This window comes from Lycorma delicatula, chromosome 1, assembly GCF_047948215.1.
Source record: "Lycorma delicatula isolate Av1 chromosome 1, ASM4794821v1, whole genome shotgun sequence".
NCBI classification, from domain to species: domain Eukaryota; kingdom Metazoa; phylum Arthropoda; class Insecta; order Hemiptera; family Fulgoridae; genus Lycorma; species Lycorma delicatula.
In genome coordinates, this window is record NC_134455.1 from 198,625,683 (window position 1) to 198,652,265 (window position 26,583).

Here is a 26,583-nt window from a genome sequence, read left to right on the forward strand (position 1 = left end):
AAAAGAAGAAAAAAGCTTATTTGAAATTGTTAATTTTGTTTTATTTCTTTAAAAGTAAAAAGGTCAATACCTACAAATTTTAGAATGCAGTTTCTCATAGAAGTTTCCAATTGATATCACACCAAGATTGTTCCAAAGTACGTACGTTTTCTTAGCATCCAGTGTGTTGCATTCATCATAGAGCTTCATAACTCAAACTCATCTGTTACTTCTTTGTAAACTGCTGTATTTGAAGTTTCTACACAATATAATTTTAATTTAAACTTTTGTCCATATGACCATTATTTACAAACAGTAACATCTGTTATTTTATTAATATTTGTATTTTTATTTTTTTTATAGTATGAATTTTATCATTCCTACTCTTATCATATGACCAGACTATTTTTAATTGTTAACTTCTTTGTTTTTTTCCCTATTAATATAAACTGCAATGAAGTCTTTTGTATTTCCTATTTCTTGAGCACCATTCAATATCCAATTACCATGACTGAATTTCGGATCCAATGGTTCTGGATTTGTGTGTGTTCCTCTACCATATCCAGGACCAATTATGATTACACAGTTTCCTTTATAATTACACATGTAATCATCAAAAGGTTTTCTGTAATTAAAATAGCAAAATAGCAAAGCATACTTTTCTGATGTACAGTAATATCTAAATTCTGGACTATCAGGAAATATGTGTTGTATAAAAGAAGGTCCATTGTGCTGATGATATGACTTCCAATAATTGCAATCTACTTCCAATCCAACTACTTTTAAACCTAAAAAAAGATAAGAAAAAATTATAAAGAAATATGTATTTTTATCTTGTTTACTGTTCATTACAAATTTTTTATGATATAAAATTTCTGAATTTTAGTGAAATGACTAGATTTGATAACATTGTTTTGTTTAGTGTTAATCATCATTAATTAATAGCAAAAGCCTTCTTTTTGTGTAATAATATTTAGTTCATGCTAATTTGGATGTTACCAGATTTAATTTTTTTAAGGGCAACTTAAAAAAGTGGGTAATACACTAAGCAGAGACTACCATCAACTAAATCAGGCCTATTGGGAATTAATTTTTTTCAAACACATGTTTTATTCCTTTTCACATTGGCAGTCAAATCCAGCATCTTGTGATGCCAGTGCAAAAAATAATTGTATTACTTTCAATTGGTGATTTATGTATATTTAAACATAAAAGTTTAAAAAACATATAATTTCATATGCAAGTCATTTTATAAATCAATTTCAGCAATTTTTTTATTCAGCAATTTTTTTATTCAGCAATTTTTTTATTAAATCACTTTTACAACAATTACAGCATATACAGTAGCATGCAAATTAATCCGATTACAGATTATTATTTAATTAAAAAAATTATAAAGACATGCTTTTAAACATTTTTATTTTCAACAAAATAATATATATAAGTTGTCTATTTTCGCAAGACCACAATAAAAAGCATGAGGCGCGACCTCAGTTCTATTTTGCACCTTAACTAACATCCAAAGAGATTTACTAGACGTTGTATATTAAAGCTATCATTTGCATTTTTCAAATCAAAAATACCTTTTTCATATTTAAAGAATTTATGTAGACAAAGAATATGAAAGCACACCCCATGCTTTTTATTGTGATCTTGCAAAAATAGACAAGTTTATACATATTATTTTTTTGAAAACAAATTTTTTAAAAGCATGTTTTAAAAAAAAAAATTTTTCATGATGTCTTTGACACCTCTCTGTTAACTAACTTCATGCTGCTCTTGGATTTTATATGCTAAGCGTTTCAAATAGCACTGGTGTTCACTTTCCATCGAGCCTCATGCTCAAAAGAATTAAAAAAATGGTAAAGAATTAAAAATTATTTTTTTATTACCCCCAAAACAAAAATATAATTTTAGATAAATTGTTCATATAAAGAAGTATAAATCGTTCAAATGAATGAATCGTTCAAACATACCTAACTAATGTGCATGTTTATTACACCGTGGAACAAAAGTGAGTTAAAGAAAAGCATGTAAAAATAACTTTAATTAAAAAACATTATACGTGTACAATTTTTTAATATCTAGTAATTAATATATCCTTCTTTATTCTTAATCACTTTATGTACACAATTTGGCATTAATTCAAGAAGTGTACTGCATATTTTTTTCTTCACTGTAAACCATTGATACTATTACTTTATGAGGTGTATTTTTTAGTACAATTTATTTTTGAGAGTCGTTTTTACTATTGCCCAAACATTTTCAATTGGGTTTAAGTTTTAAGACACATGAACAAAAAATACTAAAATATGATTTTGTAATAAAAAATGAAATAAACTTTCGCAAAGCACTATTTATGACATGAAAATAGCTAAATAGACTAAGAACAATAACCTTACATTACAGACAACTTAAAGAATGGGTTTGGTCAAGCAGTGTAGCCAAAAAATAGAAATAAACAAAAAATTTCTCATTCAGTTCAGATTAATTTACACGCTACTGTAAGGAAAATAATAAAATTGAAACCTAAAATATGAGTTTTATGTGTATTTCAAAAAGACTATCCCATTATTCAATAAGACTAATACAACATTCTACTTGTACAAAAAACATAGATATCTATCTGGTTTAACAACTTTGTTGTTCAAGTAACAAAGTAAGTACCTTTAAATTGATGCAGAATGTCTAACCATGATCCTTATATCAAAGTTTAAATAAAATTAACTCAAGATTTTCATAACACTTCCAAATGAACAGAATGCCTCAATGGTAAAGAAGTGTACTAGTGTACTTACTTCCATGTGCAGAAGAACTGTCTTAAGACTCCTTTTTGATGATTCAATGAATATCTCCATTCATATACCTTGTAGTCAATGTGGAGTTGTTCCATGAGTCCAGGTACATAAAATGGACTCGTATGGATTACAGTAAACTGATGCATCTCCTTGAGAAGAGTATTGAATAAAATCTTTTTCTCTGTTCCTAAACCAGTAAAAAGTAGTGCCAGGAGCTAACAATTTTTTCCTTCAACCTTGAACCTAAAAGTTCAGTGGAGTTCTTAGGAAGGTTTAATCCCTCACCAAATTATTTATTTTGGATTGCTTGAACAGTCTTGGTTCATCACTTACAGGATCAAAATCATTATTCATCATCCAGTTCATTATACAGACCTGTGAAACAATTTCTCCATCAAATATATCATTTAATTTTTCTGGTGATGAAGGAACAGGTATTTTTAGTTCACAAGGTACAGGAAATGATTAAAGATTTGGGTAAGAAATGTCCTTTCTGTTTTTTAAATTGAATCCCTATATTATACATGAACAAAAGTAACAATCATTGCTATGATTGGTTGGTTCTATTCAAACCATAGACTCTCCAAAGTGTAAATGCTGTTTTTTTTCTTTGTGACCACTGGCAAAGTCAGGATTATATCCATCCCCCAAGGGAAATGGAATGCGAGCATGATAGCTGACTACTGTTGGATCTCAGGGATGACTTGCTGTGATACCACTAAAGAAAAAGCACCAAAGGAGCATAGAAAAAAAAAGAAAAATTCTTTTTTTTTGTCTTCAGTCATTTGACTGGTTTGATGCAGCTCTCCAAGATTTCCTATATAGTGCTAGTCTTTCATTTCAGTATCCCCGTACATCCTACATCCCTATCAATTTGTTTTATACATTCCAGTTATTGCCTTCATCACACAATTTTTTCCTTCTACCTGTCCTTCCAATATTAAAGAGACTATTCCCATGATGCCTTAATATGTGGCCTATAAGTCTGTCTCTTCTTTTAACAATACTTTTCCAAATGCTTCTTTCTTCATCAATTTGCCGCAACACCTCTCCATTTGTCACTTTATCCACGCATCTAATTTTTAACATTCTCCTATAGCACCACATTTCAAAAGCTTCTAATCTTTTCTTTTCAAGTACTCCGATCGTCCAAGTTTCACTTCCGTATAAAGCTGTGCTCCAAAAAAAACCGTTCAAAAATATTTTCCTGACATTTAATATTTGATGTAAACAAATTATGTTTCTTACTGAAGGCTTGTTTCGCCTGTGCTATTCGGCATTTTATATCACTCCTGCTTCGTCCATATTTAGTAATTCTACTTCCCAAATAAAATTCTTCTATCTCCATAATCTTTTCTCTTCCTATATTTACATTTAGTGGTCCATCTTCGTTATTTCTACTACATTTCATTACTTTTGTTTTGTTCTTGTTTATTTTCATGCGGTAGTTCTTGCACAGGACTTCATCCATGTCGTTTATTGTTTCTTCTAAATCTTTTCTATTCTAAGCTAGAATTACTATATCATCAGCAAATTGTAACATCTTTATCTTTTCACCTTGTACTGTTACTCCGAATGTAAATTGTTCTTTATCATTAACTGCAAGTTCTATGTAGAGATTAAAAGGTAACAGGGATAGGGAACATCCTTGTCAGACTCCCTTTTTTATTTTGGCTTATTTCTTATGTTCTTCCATTATTACTGTTGCTGTTTGTTCCCATAAATGTTAGCAATTGTTCTTCTACCTCTGTATTTGAACTCTAATTATTTTTAAAATGCTGAATAATTTATTCCAGTCTACATTATCAAATGCCTTTTCCAGGTCTATAAATGTCAAGTGTGTTGGTTTGTTTTTCTTTAATCTTACTTCTACTATTAATCTGAGCGATAAAATTGCTTCCCTTGTCCCTATACTTTTCCTGAAACTAAATTGGTCTTCTCCTAACACTTCTTCCACTCTCCTCTCAATTCTTCTGTACAGAATTCTAGTTAAGATTTTTTATGCATGACTCGTTAAGCTACTTGTTCTGTAATCTTTATATTTATCTGCTCCTGCTTTCTTTGGTATCATGACTATAACACTCTTTTTGAAGTCTGACGGAACTTCCCCTTTTTTATAAATATTACACGCCAGTTTGTATAATCTATCTATCACTTCCTCACCTGCACTGTACAGTAATTCTGCAGGTATTCCGTCTACTCCAGGAGCCTTTCTGCTCTTCAAATCTTTTAATGTTCTCCTAAATTCAGATCTCAGTATTGTTTACCCCTTTCATCCTCTTCTACTTCCTCTTCTTCTCCTGTATAACACCATTTTCTAATTCATTTTTTCTGTATAACTTTTCTACATATTCCACCCACCTATTGATTTTTCATTTCATATTATAAATCTGTGTAATATCTCTGTTTAACACATTATTAGAGTTTAATTTATGTACCACAAAATTTTCCTTAACTTTCCTGTATGCTCAGTCTATTTTACCAATATTCATTTCTCTTTCCACTTCTGAACATTTTTCTTTAATCCACTCTTCTTTTGCTAGTTTGCACTTCCTGTTTATAGTATTTCTTAACTGTTGATAGTTCCTTTTACTTTCTTCATCACTAGCATTCTTACATTATCTACGTTCATCCATCAGCTGCAATATATCCTCTGAAATCCAAGGTTTTCTACCAGTTCTCTTTGTTCCGCCTAAGTTTGCTTCTGGTGATTTAAGAATTTCATTTTTAACATTCCCCCTTTCTTCTTCTACATTTCCTACCTTATCTTTTTTACTCAGACCTCTTGCGATGTCCTCCTCAAAAATCTTCTTTACCTCCTCTTCCTCAAACTTCTCTAAATTCCACAGATTCATCTGACACCTTTTCTTCAGGATTTTAAACCCCAATCTACATTTCATTATCACTAAATTATGGTTGCTATCAATGTCTGCTTCAGAGTAAGCTTTGCAGTCGACAAGTTGATTTCTAAATCTTTGCTTAACTATGATATAATCTGTCTGATACCTTGCAGTGTCACCTGGCTTTTTCCATGTGTATATTCTTCTATTATGATTTTTAAACTGGGTGTTGGCAATTACTAAATTATACTTCGTGCAAAACTCAATAAGTCGGTCCCCTCTTTCATTCCTTTTGCCCAGCCCATATTCACACACAATATTTCCTTTCTTGCCTTTTCCAATGCTTGCATTCCAATCTCCAACTACTATTAAATTTTCATCCCCTTTTATGTATTTAATTGCTTCATATACATACTCTCTACCTCATCGTCATCATGGGTGCTTGTAGGCACATAGATGTTAGCAATTGTCAATTTAAGTTTTGATTTTATCCTTATTACAATGATTCTGTCACTATTCATTTTGAAATACTCTACTCTCTTCCCTATCTTCTTGTGCATTACGGAACCTACTCCTGCCTGCCCATTATTTGAAGCTGAGTTAATTATTCTAAAATGACCTGACCAAAAGTTGTTTTCCTCTTCCCACCGAACCTCACTAATTCCTACTACATCTACATTTATCCTATCCATTTCCCTCTTTAAATTTTCTAACCTACCAACCTTTTTTAGACTTTGAACATTCCATGCTCAGACTCCTAGAATATTATTTTTTAATTTTCCGGTGACCTTTCCTTAGTAGTCCCCACTTGGAGATCGGAATGGGGGACTAGTTTACTTCCGGAATATTTTACCAAGCAAGGTGCCTCCATCTTTGTTAGATGAAAATGCAGAGAGCTACATTTTCTTGGAAAAAAAAGCAGTAGTTTTCCATTGCTTTCAGCTGCAGAGTACTCAGAAGATTGAGTGATGTTGATATGGCCATTTAAGTCATCCTGACTCACACCCTTAACAACTACTGAAAGAGCTGTTGCCCTCTTTCAGGAATCATTCCTTAGTCTGGCTCTCAACAGACACCTCTCTGATATGGTTGCACCAGCTACTCTGTACCATTGAGCACTCAAGCCCCCTCACCATTGACAAGGTCTCATGATTCATAGAGGGAGAAAAAAAAGATTCTATACGGACATAAATAATATTTTACTGTGTGTTTTCATTAGTTTTAATGATATTTTAAAGTCATTTTGTATTTCATATTACATTTAAATAAATTCTAAATTTAATTAAAGTTTGATTTTTATATATTTTTTTTTTTAACTTTGAATCCTTTTTGTGAAAAATTTTTGGATGATGGAGAAAAATTGAGGTCATATTTGGATTCAGTGTCCAAAAATATATATGAATCAGCCAATCAAATTGAAAACAATAAATCGATCATTAAAAAATGCAGACCTGTGTATGATCATAAAAACTAAATTCAACAACTACCTCAAAGAAAGAAGCCGCATCAGCATTTACCTGCTTGAAATGATGGTAAACCATGATGGTAAATTGATCAGAGCAGCCACAAAATATACTATTATAATAAAAAGGGTTAAATTCCTAAAGGTTAAATTAATAATTTAAAATAAAACAAATGAAGTAATATTTGAAAAAATGCATGAAATACTAAACATATAAAAAATGCTAAGTAAATCACAATTCACTTGGCAATTATAATACAATTGATTTGAGCACATATTAAGAGGTTTTTTTTTTAATGAGTATTATTTAAAAATTCATTGACAGAGTAATATTGTTTCTGTAAAAGAAAATATTTTAATTAATTTTAAATAAAGTGGAGGAAAGTCTTTTAAATATTTTATTTACTAATAATACATTAAAAAGCTAAATATATGAAAAGTGAATTAATATTTAAAAATGAATTTGAAAATTAATGAATAAATTAAAGGTAATGATAATTTAATAATCTTGTGTGAAAAATTAAGAAATTGTAACAAATTTTTTATTGTCATACAGTCACTCTGTCACCATAGGCCTACTCTTCAAGACTATTGATTTTGAGAATTCTCAAACATAATTTTAAATCAGATTTTTCTAGCATTTTCATATATCTGACTGATAAGTTAATTCTAATTATATTTTCAAGAATAACATTTATCTTAGAACCAACCGATTAAAAATTAGTTTTTTTTATATACAAGGTGTGTGAGAAAAGTAATGAGACTGACTTTTTACTTACCAAAGTTTTTATTTATTTCAAACAACAATATTATTCCCTTCAAAGTACTTCCCTTGGGCAGCTATACACCGGCAGAGTCATTGTTCCCACTCCTGGTAGCAGTGCTGGAAGGCTGGTAGGGCTTTTAACTGGTCGAGCATAGTCTTTTGAATGTTCTCCACAGTTCCAAAATGACGTCCTTTTAAGACATGTTTCCATTTTGGGAAAAGGAAAAAGTCACATATCAAATCAGGTGAACAGAGGGGGGGGTTAAGGAACCGTAATAATGCGTTTTGAGGTCATTAATTCCCTGATGGAAATGGCCGTGTGTCACGCGGCATCGTCATGATGAAGCATCCACTTGTCTACAATGTCTGGTCTCACACGAATCACTCTTTTCCTGAGTCTTTCAAGGACACCTTTGTAAAACACTTGGTTGACAGTTTGTCCTGGAGTAACAAATTCTTTAACCACGATACTCCTACTGTCAAAAAAGCAAATCAGCATGGTTTTGAGCTTTCATTTGTTCATTTGACATTTTTTCGGTCGAGGAGATGATGGAGTGTGCCACTCTTCGCTTTGCCGTTTTGTTTCAGGATCGTACTCAAATATATAGGATTCATCACCTGTGATCACACGATTGAAGAATTCTTGGTCATTGTCAATCCTCTCAATAAGATCAAGGCACACGTTTCTTTGATTGTCCTTCTGTTCCGTTGTGAGGTTTTTGGCACCAATTTCGCATGTCCAATCGTCTGTCAAAATTTGATGTGCGGTAAAAGTGTTAAAATTTAACTTTCACTCATCATCCCTATTGTTAAACGACGGTCTAATCTCACAAGAACCCTCATTCGCTCAACGTTTTCGTCAGATTTTGAAGATGAAGGTCTCTCTGAGCGAGGTTGATCTTCAACGTGTTCTCTGCCTTCCAAAAATGATTTGTGCCAGCGGAAAACTTTTGCTGTTGATAAGCAATGTTCCCCATATGCCTGTTTCAACTTTTCAAAGGACACACTCGAGGATTCCCCAAGTTTAACACAAAACTTGATTGCACAACTTTGCTCTAAATTCTGATGCTCCATTTTCGTAAGCAGTCTTCTAAAAAAAAAGACTGATAGGAGACAGTTTGTTGCAAAATCTTGCAGAAAAGATGCAGTTTTTTGCAAAATTGTAGGCCAATTTCTTTATTGTACATATTTTTTAAAGTATTTGAGAAAATGATAAAAAAAAGGCTTTTAACATTTCTTCAAAACTATAACGTAATAATAGACTTACTTTCAGTATGGTTTTAGGAAGAAATATTCCTCTGTACATAGTCATTTTCCAGTTTTTAAAAAATATTTTAAATTACATACACAATAAAGTTTCCTTTTCCAAACTATTTTCAATTTTTTGACATTCAATTTTAATTTTTTATGATTTTCAGTAAGAATTAGATTTAGTTCTACATTTTTTACTGATGGAAATCTTAATAGGTATGGTATCAGAGGAGCTGTATACTATTGGTTAAAGTGAACCTTACCAAACGTAAACAAGTAGTTGAAAATTTCATCTTCTGATAAAAATGCACGTGTAAAATTTAAGAACTTACTTCAAAATGCAAAACGCTGAGTGCAACAAAGAAGTGTTCTCGACCCCTTGCTTTTTTATTGTTTTTAATGGCCTATCTCAAAATCTGTACATTGTTAACTCTTTTAGTAAGCGACACAGCTGCAACTATATCTGAAAATAACTATTTAAAAGTAATTGAAAATTCTACTATACCAATTCATAAAATTATTCATTAGCTGGACTGACACCATCTAACTTAAAATATGGATAACACCATTCTATTGTGCTTCTCAGGTAGATGAAACGCTGCTGATCGCGTGGATGGCGATCCACATCCCATTAAAGATAGTATTTTGTTGTCCAGAAAGCAATTTTTTGGGTGTCTTAATAGATAACTGGTTCTCTTGGGGATGATAAAATATATTTCGTTTTAACAAAATCAAACCCTACTGATTTGCTTTGAAGTGTTTTAATAAAACTCGTAAGTTTGACATTATTAAATATTTATTATGCTTACATATATTTCCGACCTGAGTTTAATATCATTTCTTGAGGCTCCCCAAAAGAGAACGAGTTTTTAAAATACAAAAGTCGCTTGTGCGTTGTTTGGGGTCCATAAATATGAATGTGCAGTTCTATATTTAAAAAATTAAACCTGTTAATTTATCCTTGGGTACGTATTTATGAAAAAGCAATCCTTGCTAAAAAAAGATAACCATTTATTCTTTAAAAAAAAGAAGATAAATAAAAATATTCACTCTACCAAAACAGGTAATGGAATTGTTTTTTTGTAACTCAACATAGTACTTCGGCTTATGAGAAAGAGCTTTATTATACTTCCCTGACTATTTTTAAATAAATTACCGTACATTTAAAAAAATATTACCATCAATCTATTAAAAATACAATTAGAAAAATTATATTATACAGAAACAACATTACTTTGTCAATTAATTTTTAAACAATATTAATAATATTAAAAAAAAAAAAAACAAATTTTCTGCATCCTGTTGAACGTGCACATAAATACGTACAGTTTTCTGAATTGTGAATTATTTTGTACCAATATTTTATATTCAATTTATTTCATTTTGTTTATATTTTGAATAATTAATGAAGATTTTTTTATCTTATAATTTATGTTTTTATATTTGTAATTTATTGAAATGATCTACATAACAATAATACATCCATTATTATGTAATGAATATAATAAAACACTTTTTTTATGCACAAGATATACAAAAATAAACTATATTCTGCGCTGATGATAAAAGATAATACATAGATTTTGGAACACAGCATCCAGACATTACAACGTGGAAATTATAAAACGAAACATTAATTTACAAAGTTTATCTGTTTTAGTTCAAATCATAAAAAACAACCAATAATTTCTTCATCATTAATTTTTTTTTTAATTTATGACAAAGGATTTGTATCTTGGATAATAAATATCTCTTAGCTCAGTAACCGGAATAACAATGTTAATTGTTATTCAGAATAACTAGAATGACAAGGTAATAAAGTCGAAAATTAAAAAAATCAAATACCTGCACATTAGATTCAGATACTATCAGCTTAAAGATATTAAAGATGGCGGGTGGATTTTTACTAGCTTTTTAGCTGTTTGTTTGTTTCACTACAATTTGGGAATAAATAGCTGGAACATCTCATACTGAAAATTCATATAAAAATTATATGAGAAAAATTTAAATAATTAATTCTACACTAGTGGCCCCTTGCTGCCATCTATCAGTCAGAATTAAGTGATTGAAGAGATTTTATTCTAGAACTGAATAAATTAAAACAATTGCGAGTTAGTTATTTTCTTTAACAAGTTAACAACTTTAAAATAAATGCCGTTAATTCAGAATTTTGTGATTTAATTGTATCTTTTATTGAATTATGTAATTAAATGTAAGTGGCAACTCATCAAATTTAGAGAAATCACATGCAGTTTTATTAAATGTTAAGAGGAGTTCTTAATCATACCAAATCTTTTTTCACTAATAAAAGAATCTTATGAATTGTATCAAATGTAAGCAGAAAACAAAGTCAAATGCAAGAATAAAATTTTAATTTATATAAATTTAATTCATTACAAAGAAATAATTTATACTTTCATTACAAATTTTTACCGTTTTAAATGAAGTTCAAGTTGGCAATACCCATCACAGCTAATTTAATATTAGGTTCAAAGATGTTCAGTTCAAGACAAAAAACAAATGGTAGAATTATATGGTAGAATTTATTGAAATGGTGGAATTTCAGTTAACTGAATTATTATGATCAGTAGACTGAGTTTTATAAAACTTTATACAGCATAAACGATAACATAATGAAGCATTTCAAATATTAGAAAATGTTTTATATCTGCGATGACAGCACAGTTTATTTTATAATTACATTTTTTATGGCCCCAAAAATTTTAAAGAATCTTTTAAAACCTTTGAGGCTGATTTACAATATGAAGATGGTTATGTTTGTAGAGAGTACGATACAAGAGGTATGCTCAACAGTTTTCATTGATAAGAAATTCTTGCTGATGTTTTACATATAACAATTTTTAATTGTGGTATAAAATTTTATCTTTAGAGATCACAGTTTAAAATGTCCATCTCCCTTTAAAAAAAAATGGACAACTTTAGCAAAATATTATGAGCATTTAGTAAAAAATGTACTCAATTTTATAAAATGTGATAAATTTTAATTTTTTAAAAATATATTATGTTTTAAGCATTTTGGTGATGTTTATGTGCCCTCACTTTAGATCTGTGTTACTTCACATATATAATTTTCTAGTGCTGGTAAGACATCATTACAAATATATTGGTGAATCTATATAAAATAATAGTTATATTTAGAAGATGATGCTATATAGCAATTTTAACAATGTTTGAATGAGCTATTTAAAATTATTGTGTAAATATACATGAATAGACATATTCACTCTGGGAGCACAGGAAGAAAAGTAGTGAAAGGGCAGTTTTAAAGTTTAATAAATCTAAAAATTATTGATATTTTTTAAGTTTTTAACATGAAAATGTTTTCTGTACATATGAGTATAGCTGAGCAGTTATAGCAAGGTGCTTGCAGAGGGAAGTAGATATATGGCTAAGTAGAGGAAAAAGCGCACTGCTAGAATGGCTCTGCTATACATATTATAATTGTTTTCACACTAGCTGACATTTATGATAATCTGTTATTGTGTGTATAAAAAATGTTTTTCTATGAGTAGGCAGATCATAATATTTATATAGTGTACGTAGTGTTTATATAGTGAATGTACAAATTGTTCATAAAACAGTGATTTTCTACAATCAAAAATTGATATTTGTTTTCTTTAGTAGCCAAACAGTTCAAAACAGTCTTACTAAAATTCATTAGAAGAAGTTATTCTAATTTTTATTTCTTCATTGATCCTCAAACTTGCAATGAACAAAAGTTATCTCATACAGTACTATTTCTTTTATAGATTTTAGCATGAAAAATTATTAAATGTATATGTTTGAGATATAATACAAACCTATAAATTACATCACATCATTATTAGCTTATAATAACCATTAATTACATAGGTTTTACATCTAGCTCTGACTTTATAAAAAATAGAATGTAAAAAATGTGATAAAATAAAATCTTATTTCATGAGTAATTAGGATATAAGCATTAATGAAAATGAATAGAACTTATTTACAATACTTTGCTATTTTTTATTTTATCACCTTTACTATTAGTGGCTAGTTTAAAATGTAAATTAAGGCTGAAGATAAATTTCATATGCTTAAAAAATGACACCCAACATGATTCTTGAAATTTAATATTTTGTCTTTAATCACTCATTACAGCTGATTTCTAGTAAGCTGCAATTCAGAATCTGGACACAAATATTAAATTTGTGTCATTATTCTGTATTATACAGCCACAAATGAATAATAAGAAAATTATAATCAAATAGAAGTCATTTTTAACTACATTTCAGTTTCAAGATTAAATAAATTTTTATCTAACCTGTTGCTGACTGTATGAGCCATTCAAGAAGACCAGATCCACAGCCAATACTGACTATTCCTTTCAGTCCATTCTGAATCACACTGTTTGCTAAAAACTTTAAATTATTCTCAGATGGTCGAACCCATAAAACATGTGAAAACCACTGTAGTTCATTTTGTAGAACAACAATAACTTCTTTCCAGTCACCTCAAAGAGAAGGACACAGAATTTAGATAACAGTTATACATTGTTTAAGCATGGATATTGTATTAGAAAAGATTTAATAAGTACATATTATGCTGTTATCATCTTTGTTTCAGTAAATAAATCATTGTTTAATTTCAGCAATTAAGAACTATTAATTGCAAAATATTATGTCATAAGAAAAACTAGAACAGATTTACTTGAACTCTGTGACCTACTTAATTTTTTTTAAATTTATTACTCCCATACTTTGTTTTTTTTTTGTAGTTTTGAAGACTCATTTATTCAACAGGTACCTCAACCACTAATTAAGCATTAGTTCTGCCCTGGATTGGAAACAGGTCTCCTCTTCAATTCCACACAGTAAAAGTTGCAATGATGAAAATTTCAGTCAAGCCAATCAATCTACAACTACTATGAGTCTTTACAGTGATGTGGGTAATTTACCACGTTACCAGGATCAAGAACTGCCAAAAAATAGTGACTGGCTTCTTCATAATTTCTGTTATGGAACTGTGAATTTTCTTTTCTGATCTATTTTTGCAATATAATTTTATTTTATTTACAGCAATCATAACACAAATATCTTTTAATTTTTTTTTTTATTCTAAGAAGTAAACAATTATTTAGATTATAATTTTAATAATATATCATACAGTGCGTATATCATGTGTAAGTGCTTCAAATCTGCTGAATTTAATTTGATAGTTAAGAGCTATATGATAATCTGTGAGATTATCATATAGTTTTTGCCAGTCATGAATTACTAAATTTTTTACAAATTAAATACATTTTATGAATGTAAAAATATTTTATGAACAAAATACTCAAACTAAAAAATTATTATTACAGAATTCCCATTTGACAGACAAAATAAAATGAAATACCTCATAAATTGTCAAAAAAATATTTAGAAAACCAAAATATTTTATAAATTCATGTAGTACATAGTATTATTAAATATTATGTGAGCTCTCCTTTTCAGTGCTTTTATAGAATTCTTATATTTTCAATATCTAATTGCATATTACGCTCATTTTTTTAAATTTATATTTAAAATAAAGGACCCTCTATGATGAAGTGGTAGTAGCTAGTGGCTCTGTCTTTCATTTAGGATTTGAATTTTAGCCAAGCTAGGTTTTTCATATGCTTCAAAATTTATTCCAACACAAAAAAAAATAAAAAGTAAGGCAAAAATAATTGGGTATTAGCCTGTTGTGGCCAGTATGAATAAATAGTAAAAAATAAATGTGCATATTTTATTTGCAACATACGAGGTCTGTAAATAAAGTAATAAGACTAGTTATTTTTGGCAACACTGTAAAAGTAACTAGTATACTAATGGTTATATGAACAGCTGATTTATATTAGGTATAATATTTATATTAATATTTTTAATCTGGCTAATCTGCCACCTGAGATGTAAAGAAAATTTTTGTGAAACGACTATTTGTTGTGTGTTACAAAAATAGTGATACTAATTATGAGCAATGCTGTGCCATTAAGTTTTGTGATAAACTCGGTGAGAATTCTACTGAAACTTTTTCAAAATCAGAAAAGCCATATGGAGATGATGCTCTGTCACAAGCCCAAGTTTTTAGGTGGTTTAAAGCATTTTAAGATGGTCGATCTGAAGCAATCCACACTCTGGAAGACTGTTAACTTACGTTAATAGTCTTCGACAATGTAAAACAAATCAGTCTTCGTGTCGTCACGTAAAAGTGACGACAATGTTGAACGAATCAGAGACTTGATAAAGTACAACCAACAATTAACTGTCAGAATGATTGCAGAACAATTGAATTTGAACCATTCAACAGTCCATCAAATTTTGACAAACGAATCTGACATGAAGAAGTCTGTGCAAAATTGGTTCCAAAAATCCTCACTGTTGAACAGAAAAACAACAGGGTGTAAGTGTGCTACGATATTCTAGGGCAAATTGAAGCTGATCATGATGTTATGACTGGTGCTAAATCTTGAATATTTGAGTACGACCGGGAAACAAAACACCAGAGCAAGGAGTGGCACACTTCAAGCTCACCATGTCCCAAAAAAGAAAAATGAGCAAATCAAATATCAAACCCATGCTAATTTATTTCTTCAATAGTAATGGCATTATCCATAAGGAGGTTTTGCCTACAGAACAGACTGTAAATCATTATTTTTACTGAGAAATTCTTGAAAGACTGCAGAAAAGAGGTGCCCGTGTGAGACCAGCCATAAAAGACAACTGGATGCTGCATCATGACAGTGCACCTTGTCACACTGCACTCTCACTTAATGAATTTTTGGCAAAGAAAAACATTCCTGTAGTTCCTCAACCACCTTATTCACCTGACTTGGGTCCCTGCAACATTTTCCTGTTCCTGACTTTAAAAAAACACCTCAAAGAACAACATTTTGGAACAATAGAAAACATTTTTAAAAATGTAACCGCCCATCTGATATTCCAGTTTCTGAGTTCCAACACTGCTATGAAGAGTGAGAAAACCGTTTGAAGCATTGCGTGGCTTCCCAAAGGAACTATTTCGAAGGTGATAGAGTTCATGTATCACCTGATTGTAAATAAAAAGTTTTTCTGAACCAGTCTCATTACTTTATTTGCAGACCTCGTATAAACTCAAATCTGAAAATTGAAGAATTTGTTAGTACTTCGTACTTTTTTTTTATTCCTACTCACCTGGGCTGGATCTTCAGTTAAGGATGATCCAGCTCAGGTGAGTGTCCTAGTAACTCAAACGAGCCTTCCTGCCCGCCAGCATAATATCCGGTACGGCAGGTTGGCCCACCAGTTGCATTTTTTATTTCTTAATTTATTTTTGTTTCCCATTTGCCTGCCTCTAATTGCCAGAGGGGTGTTAGCCAGGCCTGGTCCCTGGAGGGGGGCCCAGGAACGATCCTGGGCCCCCCTCCTGGGACCAGGACTGGGTCTTCTTTTTTTTTCTCAAGACCCTATGTCTCTGATCCATTCTCTATAGCCTTCTTCTTTCTCTATTAGAATGTCCCTTGCCAGTTTTCTTTGGAGTAAATTCCGAAAAAGAGAGTTACCCAACTGTGTGTATTGTTGTAGGCTTTTGGACTCTACTCAGCACACTTTCTTGGGAGGAAATCAGGGAGAGGACACACCTGAGGGATTTTTCTTCTGATACTATTGTATGGTTCATGCTCTGAGGTTCAGAGGAATGGAAGGCGATTGAAAAACTGGCAATGGAAATTCTAAGTATTGGCAAACAGAATATTGCTGAGAAAGAAATAATCAGTCATAATATAAAAATTAATGTATATAAAATACTAATTAGAGCAGTTGTCACCTATGGAAATGAGGCATGGACATGGCCAAAATGTGAGCAAGAAGCACGAGGAGATTTAAAAGAAGAAATGTACAGCATACATCCATATGTATGCTGGACCATTCCAATATACAGAGAATGATATGAGGAGAAGTAGATATAACCAGGAAATAGATAATATTTATTTATTAATAAATAAATATACTGGAGCCTGAAGATACGATGCATAAAAGAGCAATGAATACATGGCTGTATCATATGGAAATGAATGAACAGCACAAGCTGAAGAAAATATTAAAAGGACAGGTATAAAAGAGTTGAAAGAGAGGCCCCCGAGAATAAGATGGATGGATGATGTTTTTGTTGATCTTTGAAGGTTGAATGTGGAAGGTTACATGGAAATGATGATTGACAAAGAACTTCAGAAAGGATTGCTGTTGGAGGCTAAGGCTCACATTGTGCTGTCATGCCAAAGAAGAAGTACTTAACACTTGCACATCAAGTTACATCTCAGTTTTATCATGTATATGTATGTGTAAGTACAGTGTATATATATATGTGAATTATTAATGTTTAGTTATGAACTATGAATATAATTATTAATTATGAGTATATATCTGTACCTGTATATCTTGTCCTGACTGAATAATTCATCAACGCCCAGCAGAAACTACTGAAAGTAAATTGATGAAAATTTGTAAACATGTTTTTCTTATAGAATAAGTGCACAGTAAGAAAGATTTTTTTTGAAATTCAGAGTTTAAAGGGTTAAAATGGAGTAATAATGATATTTACTATTTTTTTTAATTTCTCGGTAACAAATGAATATATCATCTTGATTTTTAGAATGTGTAATTTTCATGTGAATATCTAAACTCCAACTTCTAGATTTTTGAAATTTTATTCTAGCTTGAAATTGGTGAAGAAAGGTAAAATTTAAACGATGATTGCAAATTTTCTCAATTTCCGCCTGTACTAAACGAAATATTAACTAGATTGGAGCTTGCAAACTTTCTTCAGATAAATATCTAAAAAATATTTTAGTTTTTTGTTGAATTTCGATTTTTTAAGAGGTGCGACGGTACACGGCGCAGAAGCTCAACCAACATAACCGCCGTTACTGTATTTGCGACGTTACTGGCTGCATCTGCCTTCGGTTACTTGACGAAAAACACAAAATAAAAGTACTGTAATTAAAAAAATTAAAAAAGAGAGAAACGAATAATGGTCACCTCCTAGTGGTGTTTGTCGAGTAACGTTAAGAACCAGGCAAAACACATTTTTACCCGTATTTTGTACGTGTGACCAGTTATAACTAATATTTTTAAGATGGAGGTCGATTGTTATAAAATCCACATTCTTAGATCACTCAAAGTTTCGGTTCCTGAACTGATCAAACAGTTGCTCTAAAGAAATTACAGTACACGGTATACTGATATTTTTTTATAAATTGACAGACTTTAATTTTTATTTACCATTATTATTCTCATAAGTATACTGAACACAGCGGAAAAAAGAGGCAGAGTCCTCTGGCTAGACGGGAAGGGCTAGCGAAACGATCCATGAGCGGCTAAATATTCTCTGACCGCGTCGGGAAACGCAAGTTACCATATAGCGCGAGTGAAGCCGCGACGGAGAATACTAGTATGTGTATATGAATTATGGGCAAAAAAACCATCAATACTATAATTCAATGTCACATCAATTGAGAGGCACCTTTTAAATCCATAATAATATACAGAGGTGATTAGTTTAATTTTTTTTTTACAAATATTATATCACATGAGACTATGACTATACGGATAATATACTCCCACAGATGAAAACAATTTCCTGCTGCGCATGACATCACTCACTGACAACTGCTAACCCGCGCCATCAGTTACTATGTAATATATCCGCAATTTATAAGGTAGAACTTTAGCGTGAATAGCCATCATGATCCGTGTTCTTCTGTGGGTGATTTTATATTGTTTTTTATTATCATTTTAGCGAGTGTATCGTTTGAACGCGTGTAAGATCTGTGTATCTAAAAACTGCGTGTAAACTGTAATGTATATGTGTGCCAGTTTAGAGTTTGAACGAGGGTGGATAATTTTACGAATTCAAAATAGTGATGAGTGCTGTTTTTTGGTGCAATAACAACAATAAAAAAACTCATAAATAATATTTATAAACCTGATAAGAAGGTTATGTTTCGCTAATTCCCAAAAGATAGATCACAAAGAAAAATTTGGGAAAACAAATGCGGCAAAAAAGACAATTTTAATGTCATCATCGCGACAATTTTTTCCGTACATTTTAGACCCGATCACTACAAGCGAGACTTACAAAATGAACTTTTAAATTATGAACCGCGTATAAAAAAAAATGAAGATGCTTTTCTAACTGAGCACTTACCTAAAACAGGAACTGACAGTAGATTAACTGGTACAAGGTACGTAGTGAAATTAGAGAAAGGAAGAAACAAGTAAATGAGGTGCTATCAAATTAAAAAAACGTTGCTTCATCATCTTTTGATGATGAAGCAACGTTTTCATCATCAATGAACGCTGAAGAGAAAAATCTCACCATAACGGGTTCTCAGAGAGCCGAAAGCATTGTACTAAGTACATATACAGAAGGTGAAAAACTCAAGCTGCTTAGTGAACTAAATAACATCAAGTTAGAAAACAAACATTTGCAGGAGGAAATGTCAAAATTAAAATCAGAAAATTATTCACTGAAGCAGCAAGATAAATACGTGAAAAAAATATTCACTCCAGACCAAATTCAAAAAATGAGAAAGAGCGTTGAATCCGATCAAACTAAATGTATAAAGTGGTCTTTTAAAGATATTTCTAAGGCGTTGTCTTTATAGTCAGCTGGACCACGTGGTTATAGATACCTCTTGAATCAGAAATATCCATTACCGGTAGTTTCGACTTAAAGAATGGGTGAGCTAAGAATGTTTTATAATCACTCCGGGTGTACTAAGTGTCGTTATAAGTATTTTGAAGGACTGCCATTTATATCCATTTGAAAAAGTTTGTGTTTTCATAGCTGATGAAATGAAGGTGAAAGAACAATATGAACACGATCAAAAAACCGTTACGCTTCTACAACCTGCTAAATATGTCCAAGTGATCGATATTCGCGGTTTATTCAAAAATTGGAAACAGCCTGTTTTTTATGATTATCACTGCAAACTTAACGAAACACGTAATTTTTAACATAATAACTCAAAAACTATTGGATTCAACATCGCGGCCATGATTTGTGAATTACGAGATTTGTGGAATGAACTGGGAGTTAATATGAGGAATAATTATTTTTCAAATTCTGTTACTGACGAGAAAATTTATGTATTTGGTGATGCTCGACACCTAATTAAACTTTTACAAAACCACGTTTTGGATTCTCGGTTGTCACTCAATGGAAAATATGTTAACAAGGATAACTCTCATTGAACTGTTGTAGAAAACTGGGTTTTCAGCTATAAATATTGCGCATAAAGTCACTGATCTTTACTGTAACAGGAATACAAAGGCAAAAAGTTAAGTTAGCTACCGAGCTGTTCTCTCACACCAATCGTGTGCCTTAAATAGAGTAGAGTCTTTAGGTATTTTGCAAACTGAAAACTGGGAAGAGCTGTCATCTTTTTGAAGTTGGAGAATGACTGGTATGACGTTTTCAATTCTAAACTATCAAGAATTGATTCCAGGAAGAGAATGGCTGCGTAGGGATTGGAATTAGCAATTCAAAATAAAATTCACCTTGATATGAAATCAACGGTAAAGACAATGGGAGTCGGACAAAAACGAGTCTCTTACCTTTTCAAAAAGGAATACTTATGAGTATCAATTAACTAAAAATGCTATTTGAAGACATACAAGCTAAATCATAACATCCTGCAGGGGCTTTGTAGCATCATGAGATACAGCAGAGGACTACACGATCCTTCACCACTAGAATTTAAATACAGAATAGGAAATTATATTATCGGAAGAAATAACGGAGTTATATCTTCAGCAGCAATCGTAGAAGAAAAAACAAACAGTGGTTTAATCACAGTTACCGAAAATACTTTCCATTCTATTACATCCCTGCACCACATGAATGACAACTCAAATGAAGGAACGATGATCACCGTAAATATAATTCGTGAGGTTAATGAAGAGTATAAGGGTATCGCCAAAATCGTACACGAAGGGTTAGAAAGTGTTGGCGGCTTCATTGTGAACAAATTTAAAAATAAATATCCGGAATTTGATACAGTTACTTCTAATATAGGAAAAGATACCTACGTCGAGCAATTGTCAGAGAAATGGTTATACAAACCGTTTAGGATTTTTTACAAAATCTTTAAAAATTATAAAATATTTCTCAAAGAACAGACGTGGCGCGTAAAGAAAATTTTATCATCTCTGGTTGAAGAATTAAAAGATGTTAATGCACCAGAAGATGTAAAAAACTTTTCTTTAGGAACGTTTTTTCCATTCAGAAAAGTAATAGTAATATAACTGACGTAAAGAAAACTTCAGAACACTGTTACTTAAATTCAAAAGACCTAACAAAATTCTAAAAAAGTCTTAACAAATATCAAACCTTTTCGCCGTTTACTCAACGTAAATTAGTTTTTTCTTTTATATATTTTTTAACGTTTGAATTATTATGCTATTGAACGTTTGATGAAAGAGAAAATTTCAGAAATAAGAAAAAAGTGCAAGGAGTCAGGTCTGTCGAGTAAGGAGGCTGAGAGAGGGCAGTCATCTGATTTTTGCATAAAACTGACGAATTGATAAAGTTGATTGTGGGGGCGCATTGTCGTGGTAAAGGAACCATGAGTTGTCTTGTCACAAATCCAGTCTCTTTTTGCGGTTTTTTTCACGTACCCGTTGTAAAACGCATTGATAGTACGCATGGTTAACTGTTTCACCTTGAGGCAAGAATTCAAAATCTACAATTCTATTACAATCGAAAAAACAGAGAGCGTCACTTTGACATGGATCGAGATTGACGTGCTTGGGACGTGATGATTGCCAGTCGTGTGATGATGATTGAACTTTTGTCTCAATCTTGAAAACCCAGCTTTCGTCTCCGTTATGATCCTTTGCATGAATGTTTCATCGTCATCGGCTTGTTCAAGAAGTTGCCGACAAATGTCCACTCGATGTTCTTTCTGCTGTTCGGTCATCAAACGAGGAACAAACTTTGCTGCCACTCAATGCATGTTCAATTTTTTAGTCAAAATGTCATGGCATAATCCAGTTGATATGCTCTTCTGTAAGTTCTCTCACAGTCAATCGGCGATTTGCCCACACCAGATCGTTGATTTCCTGAACATGGGTGTCATCAGTTGAAGTCGCAAACCTTCTTGGTCGAAGGTCACTTCAATTGACTGACGACCACTTTTAAATCGTGAAAACCATTCGTAACATTGCGTACGACCCAGAGTACCATCTCTACGCTTGTTTCAAAAGTTGAAACGTTTTTTTGAAATTTTTCCCCAGCTTTACGCAAAATTTTGTGTTATATCTTTGCTCCAGATTAATCGCACATTTCAAAAATCGCTACTAGTACTTAAACAAGTTACACTCAAATAACAATAACACGAAAACTAAACGATATATCAACAATCCAAGAACATGTGGTTACAGAAAATACGCGGAACACAATGCTGCTAATCACACGTCACTAAATATCTCCGTTGGCGCGCAATTAAACATTTTCAGCTATTTTCTGAACAGACCTCGTATAGGCGGCAAATTCAAAACGGCCCTTTTTTTAAATCTGGTCTTCAGTAATGCAGGAAAAAAGGTGGTTTTCATCTTTCTTCATGATGGGGAAGGTTCAGAAATTGTTAATAAAATATGCATTTCTATTTATATGAAGGAGGCAGTGAAAATTTTGCAGAAGAGGCAATTCTTGAATGATGTATGTGTGAGATTATTCTATTCTCACAAACTAAGGAAGGGATATCATTGCTTAATAAGCCTGAATTTCTGCCTGTTGCATGTGAAAACAAAAAATCTAAGCTCGACCTTTCGAGTACAAGTATAAATCCTTTTTTAATACTTTACTTACTCAAATTTTCTGGAAATTTGGAACTCTGCAAATGCTAATGCATGTATTCATTTGTTGATGCATATATCAAAATTTAGGTATTTATTAAAACTGAAATGCTATCATTAAACCTGTGTGAAGAATAATTGGAAAGAAAGGTGAATAATTTCAGCGATTCATGTTTACTGTATACATAAAACTTGAATTACACAAATAAAAAATTAGAACTTTCCAGTTATTATAAATTGTACTGTAAAATCCTGGTTTATGTTGTCAGTGTAATAAAATTAGTGCATAATAATGGAATTATTTCTTAATCATCAAATTAGTTAAAGGCTGCATGGGATGTAACAAGATAGGAAACCAGTAAAAGTAAGTGGGTCACTCTTAAGGAAAGAATATTAAGTAATATTAAAGGAATACCCAAGTCATGCAAAGTTAGTTAATGAGTTTAACTCCATTTTAGAGAATATAATTCTCAATTTACGTAAACAAAATGATATCAATTTAGCGACAGATTAGCTTGCAATCCAAAGGGTTCTAATACAGGCTTAAACATTTAATGAGATAAGTGGAAAAGTAGTAACAAGAATAGTTGACCCATTTAATCACTACAAAACACTAAATCATCAGTATGGGATGGAATGTTAGACTTGTTTTTTTTTTTAATCCACCATTTCTAATACTTATAGAACACTAACCTTCATTATCAATCTGTCCCTCTAATGAAATATTTTCTGGAAATTAAAATTAGCTACAATTAAGTATTTTATCAAGAAAGCAGAACAAATTGAATTTAGTAATTGTAAGATTTGTTACCTACGTTAGCTCTAAATAGTTCTGTTACAGGTAATTAAAAACTTTTGAGAATATTATCATGAATAGGTTATTAAAGCATTTAAGTACCATGATGATATGATCTCAGTTTTGGTTTAAGGAAAATATCTAAAACCAAAATACTGTAATTTTTCATTTTTTTCAGAAAATATTGTTAGCAGAAAACATGTTCAAGTTGAATCTTGATCTTTTCTATAACCTGACCAAGACTAATTAATTGATTATCTCTAGATGTTGTAGTCAATAAATTAGAATTTTATGGAATTCAAGGGGCCCTGAAATTCTATTTGTGTAATCATAAATGATAAATTAGTAAATTGATAAACACAGGGTAAATAATATTAATCAACCATATTAGATGTTAGTCCTTTATAGGTACTAAATCATGGAATAGTAGTTTCAAATTAAGCCCTTGAAGTATAAGCTGATCTAATCCACTCAAATTGGTTGGCAATAAATTTAAGGTGATTGAAGGTGTAACCTACTTTGGATTGTATTTAGACAGCAGCCTATCTTTTATACACAACAATTGAGGTTAAATTTTATCTGTTGTACCATTTCGGTGGTGTACCATTCCAGATCTACATTAACTTTAAAATGTGGTTACTTTTGATATTTTCTTTCCTTAATAAAGTATGGGATAATTCTCTAGCAATTCTGTTGAATAGACCAAAAAGAAATAAATTATGGCAAAAGCTAGATGTAAGGATATCTAAGATAAGATTATTATTCAAGGTATGAGTAGAACACTATTTTTCAGGTAGATCACATTTTTTGTATTAACAATTTTTTTAATTTTAATTATAATTTACTTTTCCCTAATATTCCTATTCATACTTATAATACCCAGAAAAAAGATGAAATATAGCAACCTAACCACAATATGTCACAGCATGTGTCTGGCAATTTTGTTGCCAGACACATGCTTTTTCTGTCCATGTTTAAGTTAAATGTCTTTAAAGTAAAAGTGCTGTCAGTATGTTCACCGAAGGAGGTGCTTCTAATAACTAATAAGCTCTGAAAAGTTCATTGTATCATTTTTTTTTTTGCAATATACACAATTTTTTCTATATGAAAGTAGTATGTACTGTATACTTGCAAGTATTCTTATTTTAAAAATCTATGTTTTATTGTGTACAAAAGTGATATAAGAATAATTACATTATAATTTAAATGGATGTTGATGTAATGTTTTATATACGAAACTGAAATTCCTATTAAAATTGTGTGGAAATTCCTGTGTACAATTGTATACTCATTTTAAATACAAAGGAAAGGTAAAATTATTTAAGCAAATGAATACTAATTTTACATTCCTTATATTCTTGGAGTTTGTGCGAGTGTGTGTATGCATGTGCATGTATTTTCTGTAAGAAAATTAAATATTAACTTCTTATAAATCATATATTATTTTATTTTTAAATTATTAAAAATTGTTAATGATTCACTCTTTAAAATTATATGGAAATCTTTCTTCCAAAGGACTAGTGTAAATAATTAGCATCACCTCCTTCAATGGAATTAGTGATGGCACAATAATTCTAAATACCTGTATTTAAAAAGATACAAAAAATTCTTTAGAATGCGCTTAAATAATACATTCAGTTTATGTTATTTTTACCGAATTGGAATGTTTGAAAATGTGACATGTTAAAAACACATTACAATAAAAAATGAAATATAGGTAGATCAAGTACAATATTAATTGCATATTAAAGGGAAATTTTTATCCATATTTAAGTTAAATGTCTTTAAAGTAAAAGTGCTGTCTGTATGTTCACTGAAGGAGGTGCTTCTAATAAGCTCTGAAAAGTTCATTGTAAGAGGATTTTCAATGTCGCAATTTAGTTATAAATTAGCAACTGCACAACACATGAATCAGATATAGAATCATTTCTTTAGTGTCTGTTCAAAGTTCAGTACTGCAACACTGCACCAGTTTATTATTGGTTCTTTTATAATTTATAAGCTCACAACCCCTTAGATATTATTAAGCTAGGCCCATCATTTAAGATTATTAAACTTATTATTATTTATTTATTCTTTACTTAGTGTACATGCTACTTCAGTAATGTTAAAGTAGTATAATTATTTCAGCTATTTAACATTATTTTAATTATAATATCAAGAAAACAATAGATTGTGTTTATATAAATCAAATGATAAAGCACTGTAAATTTGTTCTGCTATTTTAAAGTGATTTGTCAAAATCAGAATTTGCTGGCTGACAAAATGGATGACAGCTGTTTAGTTGATTGACTGCATATCTTCAATATGTGGATTGAGCAAACCAATTTTATTTATGGAAAAACATTTTACAACAAAAATAACAATGTTACAACAATTTTGGTTCTTTAAATTTCATTAATCGTCAATTATTTAAGTTATGCTTAAATAAGATAAATCATTAAAGAGCATTACATTGAAAAAAATTTTAATTTTCTCAGTCATTCCAATTACATCGGTTAATTACATACTGATAAAATTCAGCTTCTTCATAATTGTGTAAAACTAGGTATGTGTGTGTATATGTATATATATATATATATATATATATATATATAGATGACATATAAAGATTTGGCCTAAACCATATTATGTACAAATAAATATATATATATATATATATATATATATATATATATAGAATAGAATATTCAATGATGGCATTTAATATTATTAACTGACCAGCTTTATATAATTCCTCAATAGTAGTCTGAAAGTGCTCCATTGAAAAAATCATAACACAATGAATATAATAATAAAATATTTACAGTATTAATTCTTGGCAAGTAGCCATTGGCAACAAACAGCAAGGTC

At 30.8% G+C, this 26,583-nt stretch overlaps 1 protein-coding gene across 2 annotated transcripts; it reads right to left on the minus strand.

Annotated features, from left to right (window-relative positions):
- LOC142327289 (uncharacterized) lies at positions 1 to 26,545 on the minus strand. 2 transcript variants are annotated; one of them, XM_075370203.1, is made up of 4 exons: positions 26,452 to 26,471; positions 17,505 to 17,554; positions 13,403 to 13,591; positions 1 to 767 (listed from the first exon to the last, which is right to left on the minus strand). In XM_075370203.1, exons 2-4 carry the CDS (start codon positions 17,533 to 17,535, stop codon positions 388 to 390), a joined length of 600 nt encoding a protein of 199 aa, XP_075226318.1. In that variant the 5' UTR covers positions 17,536 to 17,554; positions 26,452 to 26,471; the 3' UTR covers positions 1 to 387. The 2 variants fall into 2 exon arrangements, with proteins under 2 accessions (XP_075226318.1, XP_075226309.1); XM_075370194.1 differs by lacking the exon at positions 17,505 to 17,554 and having other exon boundaries at positions 26,452 to 26,545.
- Positions 26,546 to 26,583: the final 38 nt, after the last annotated feature.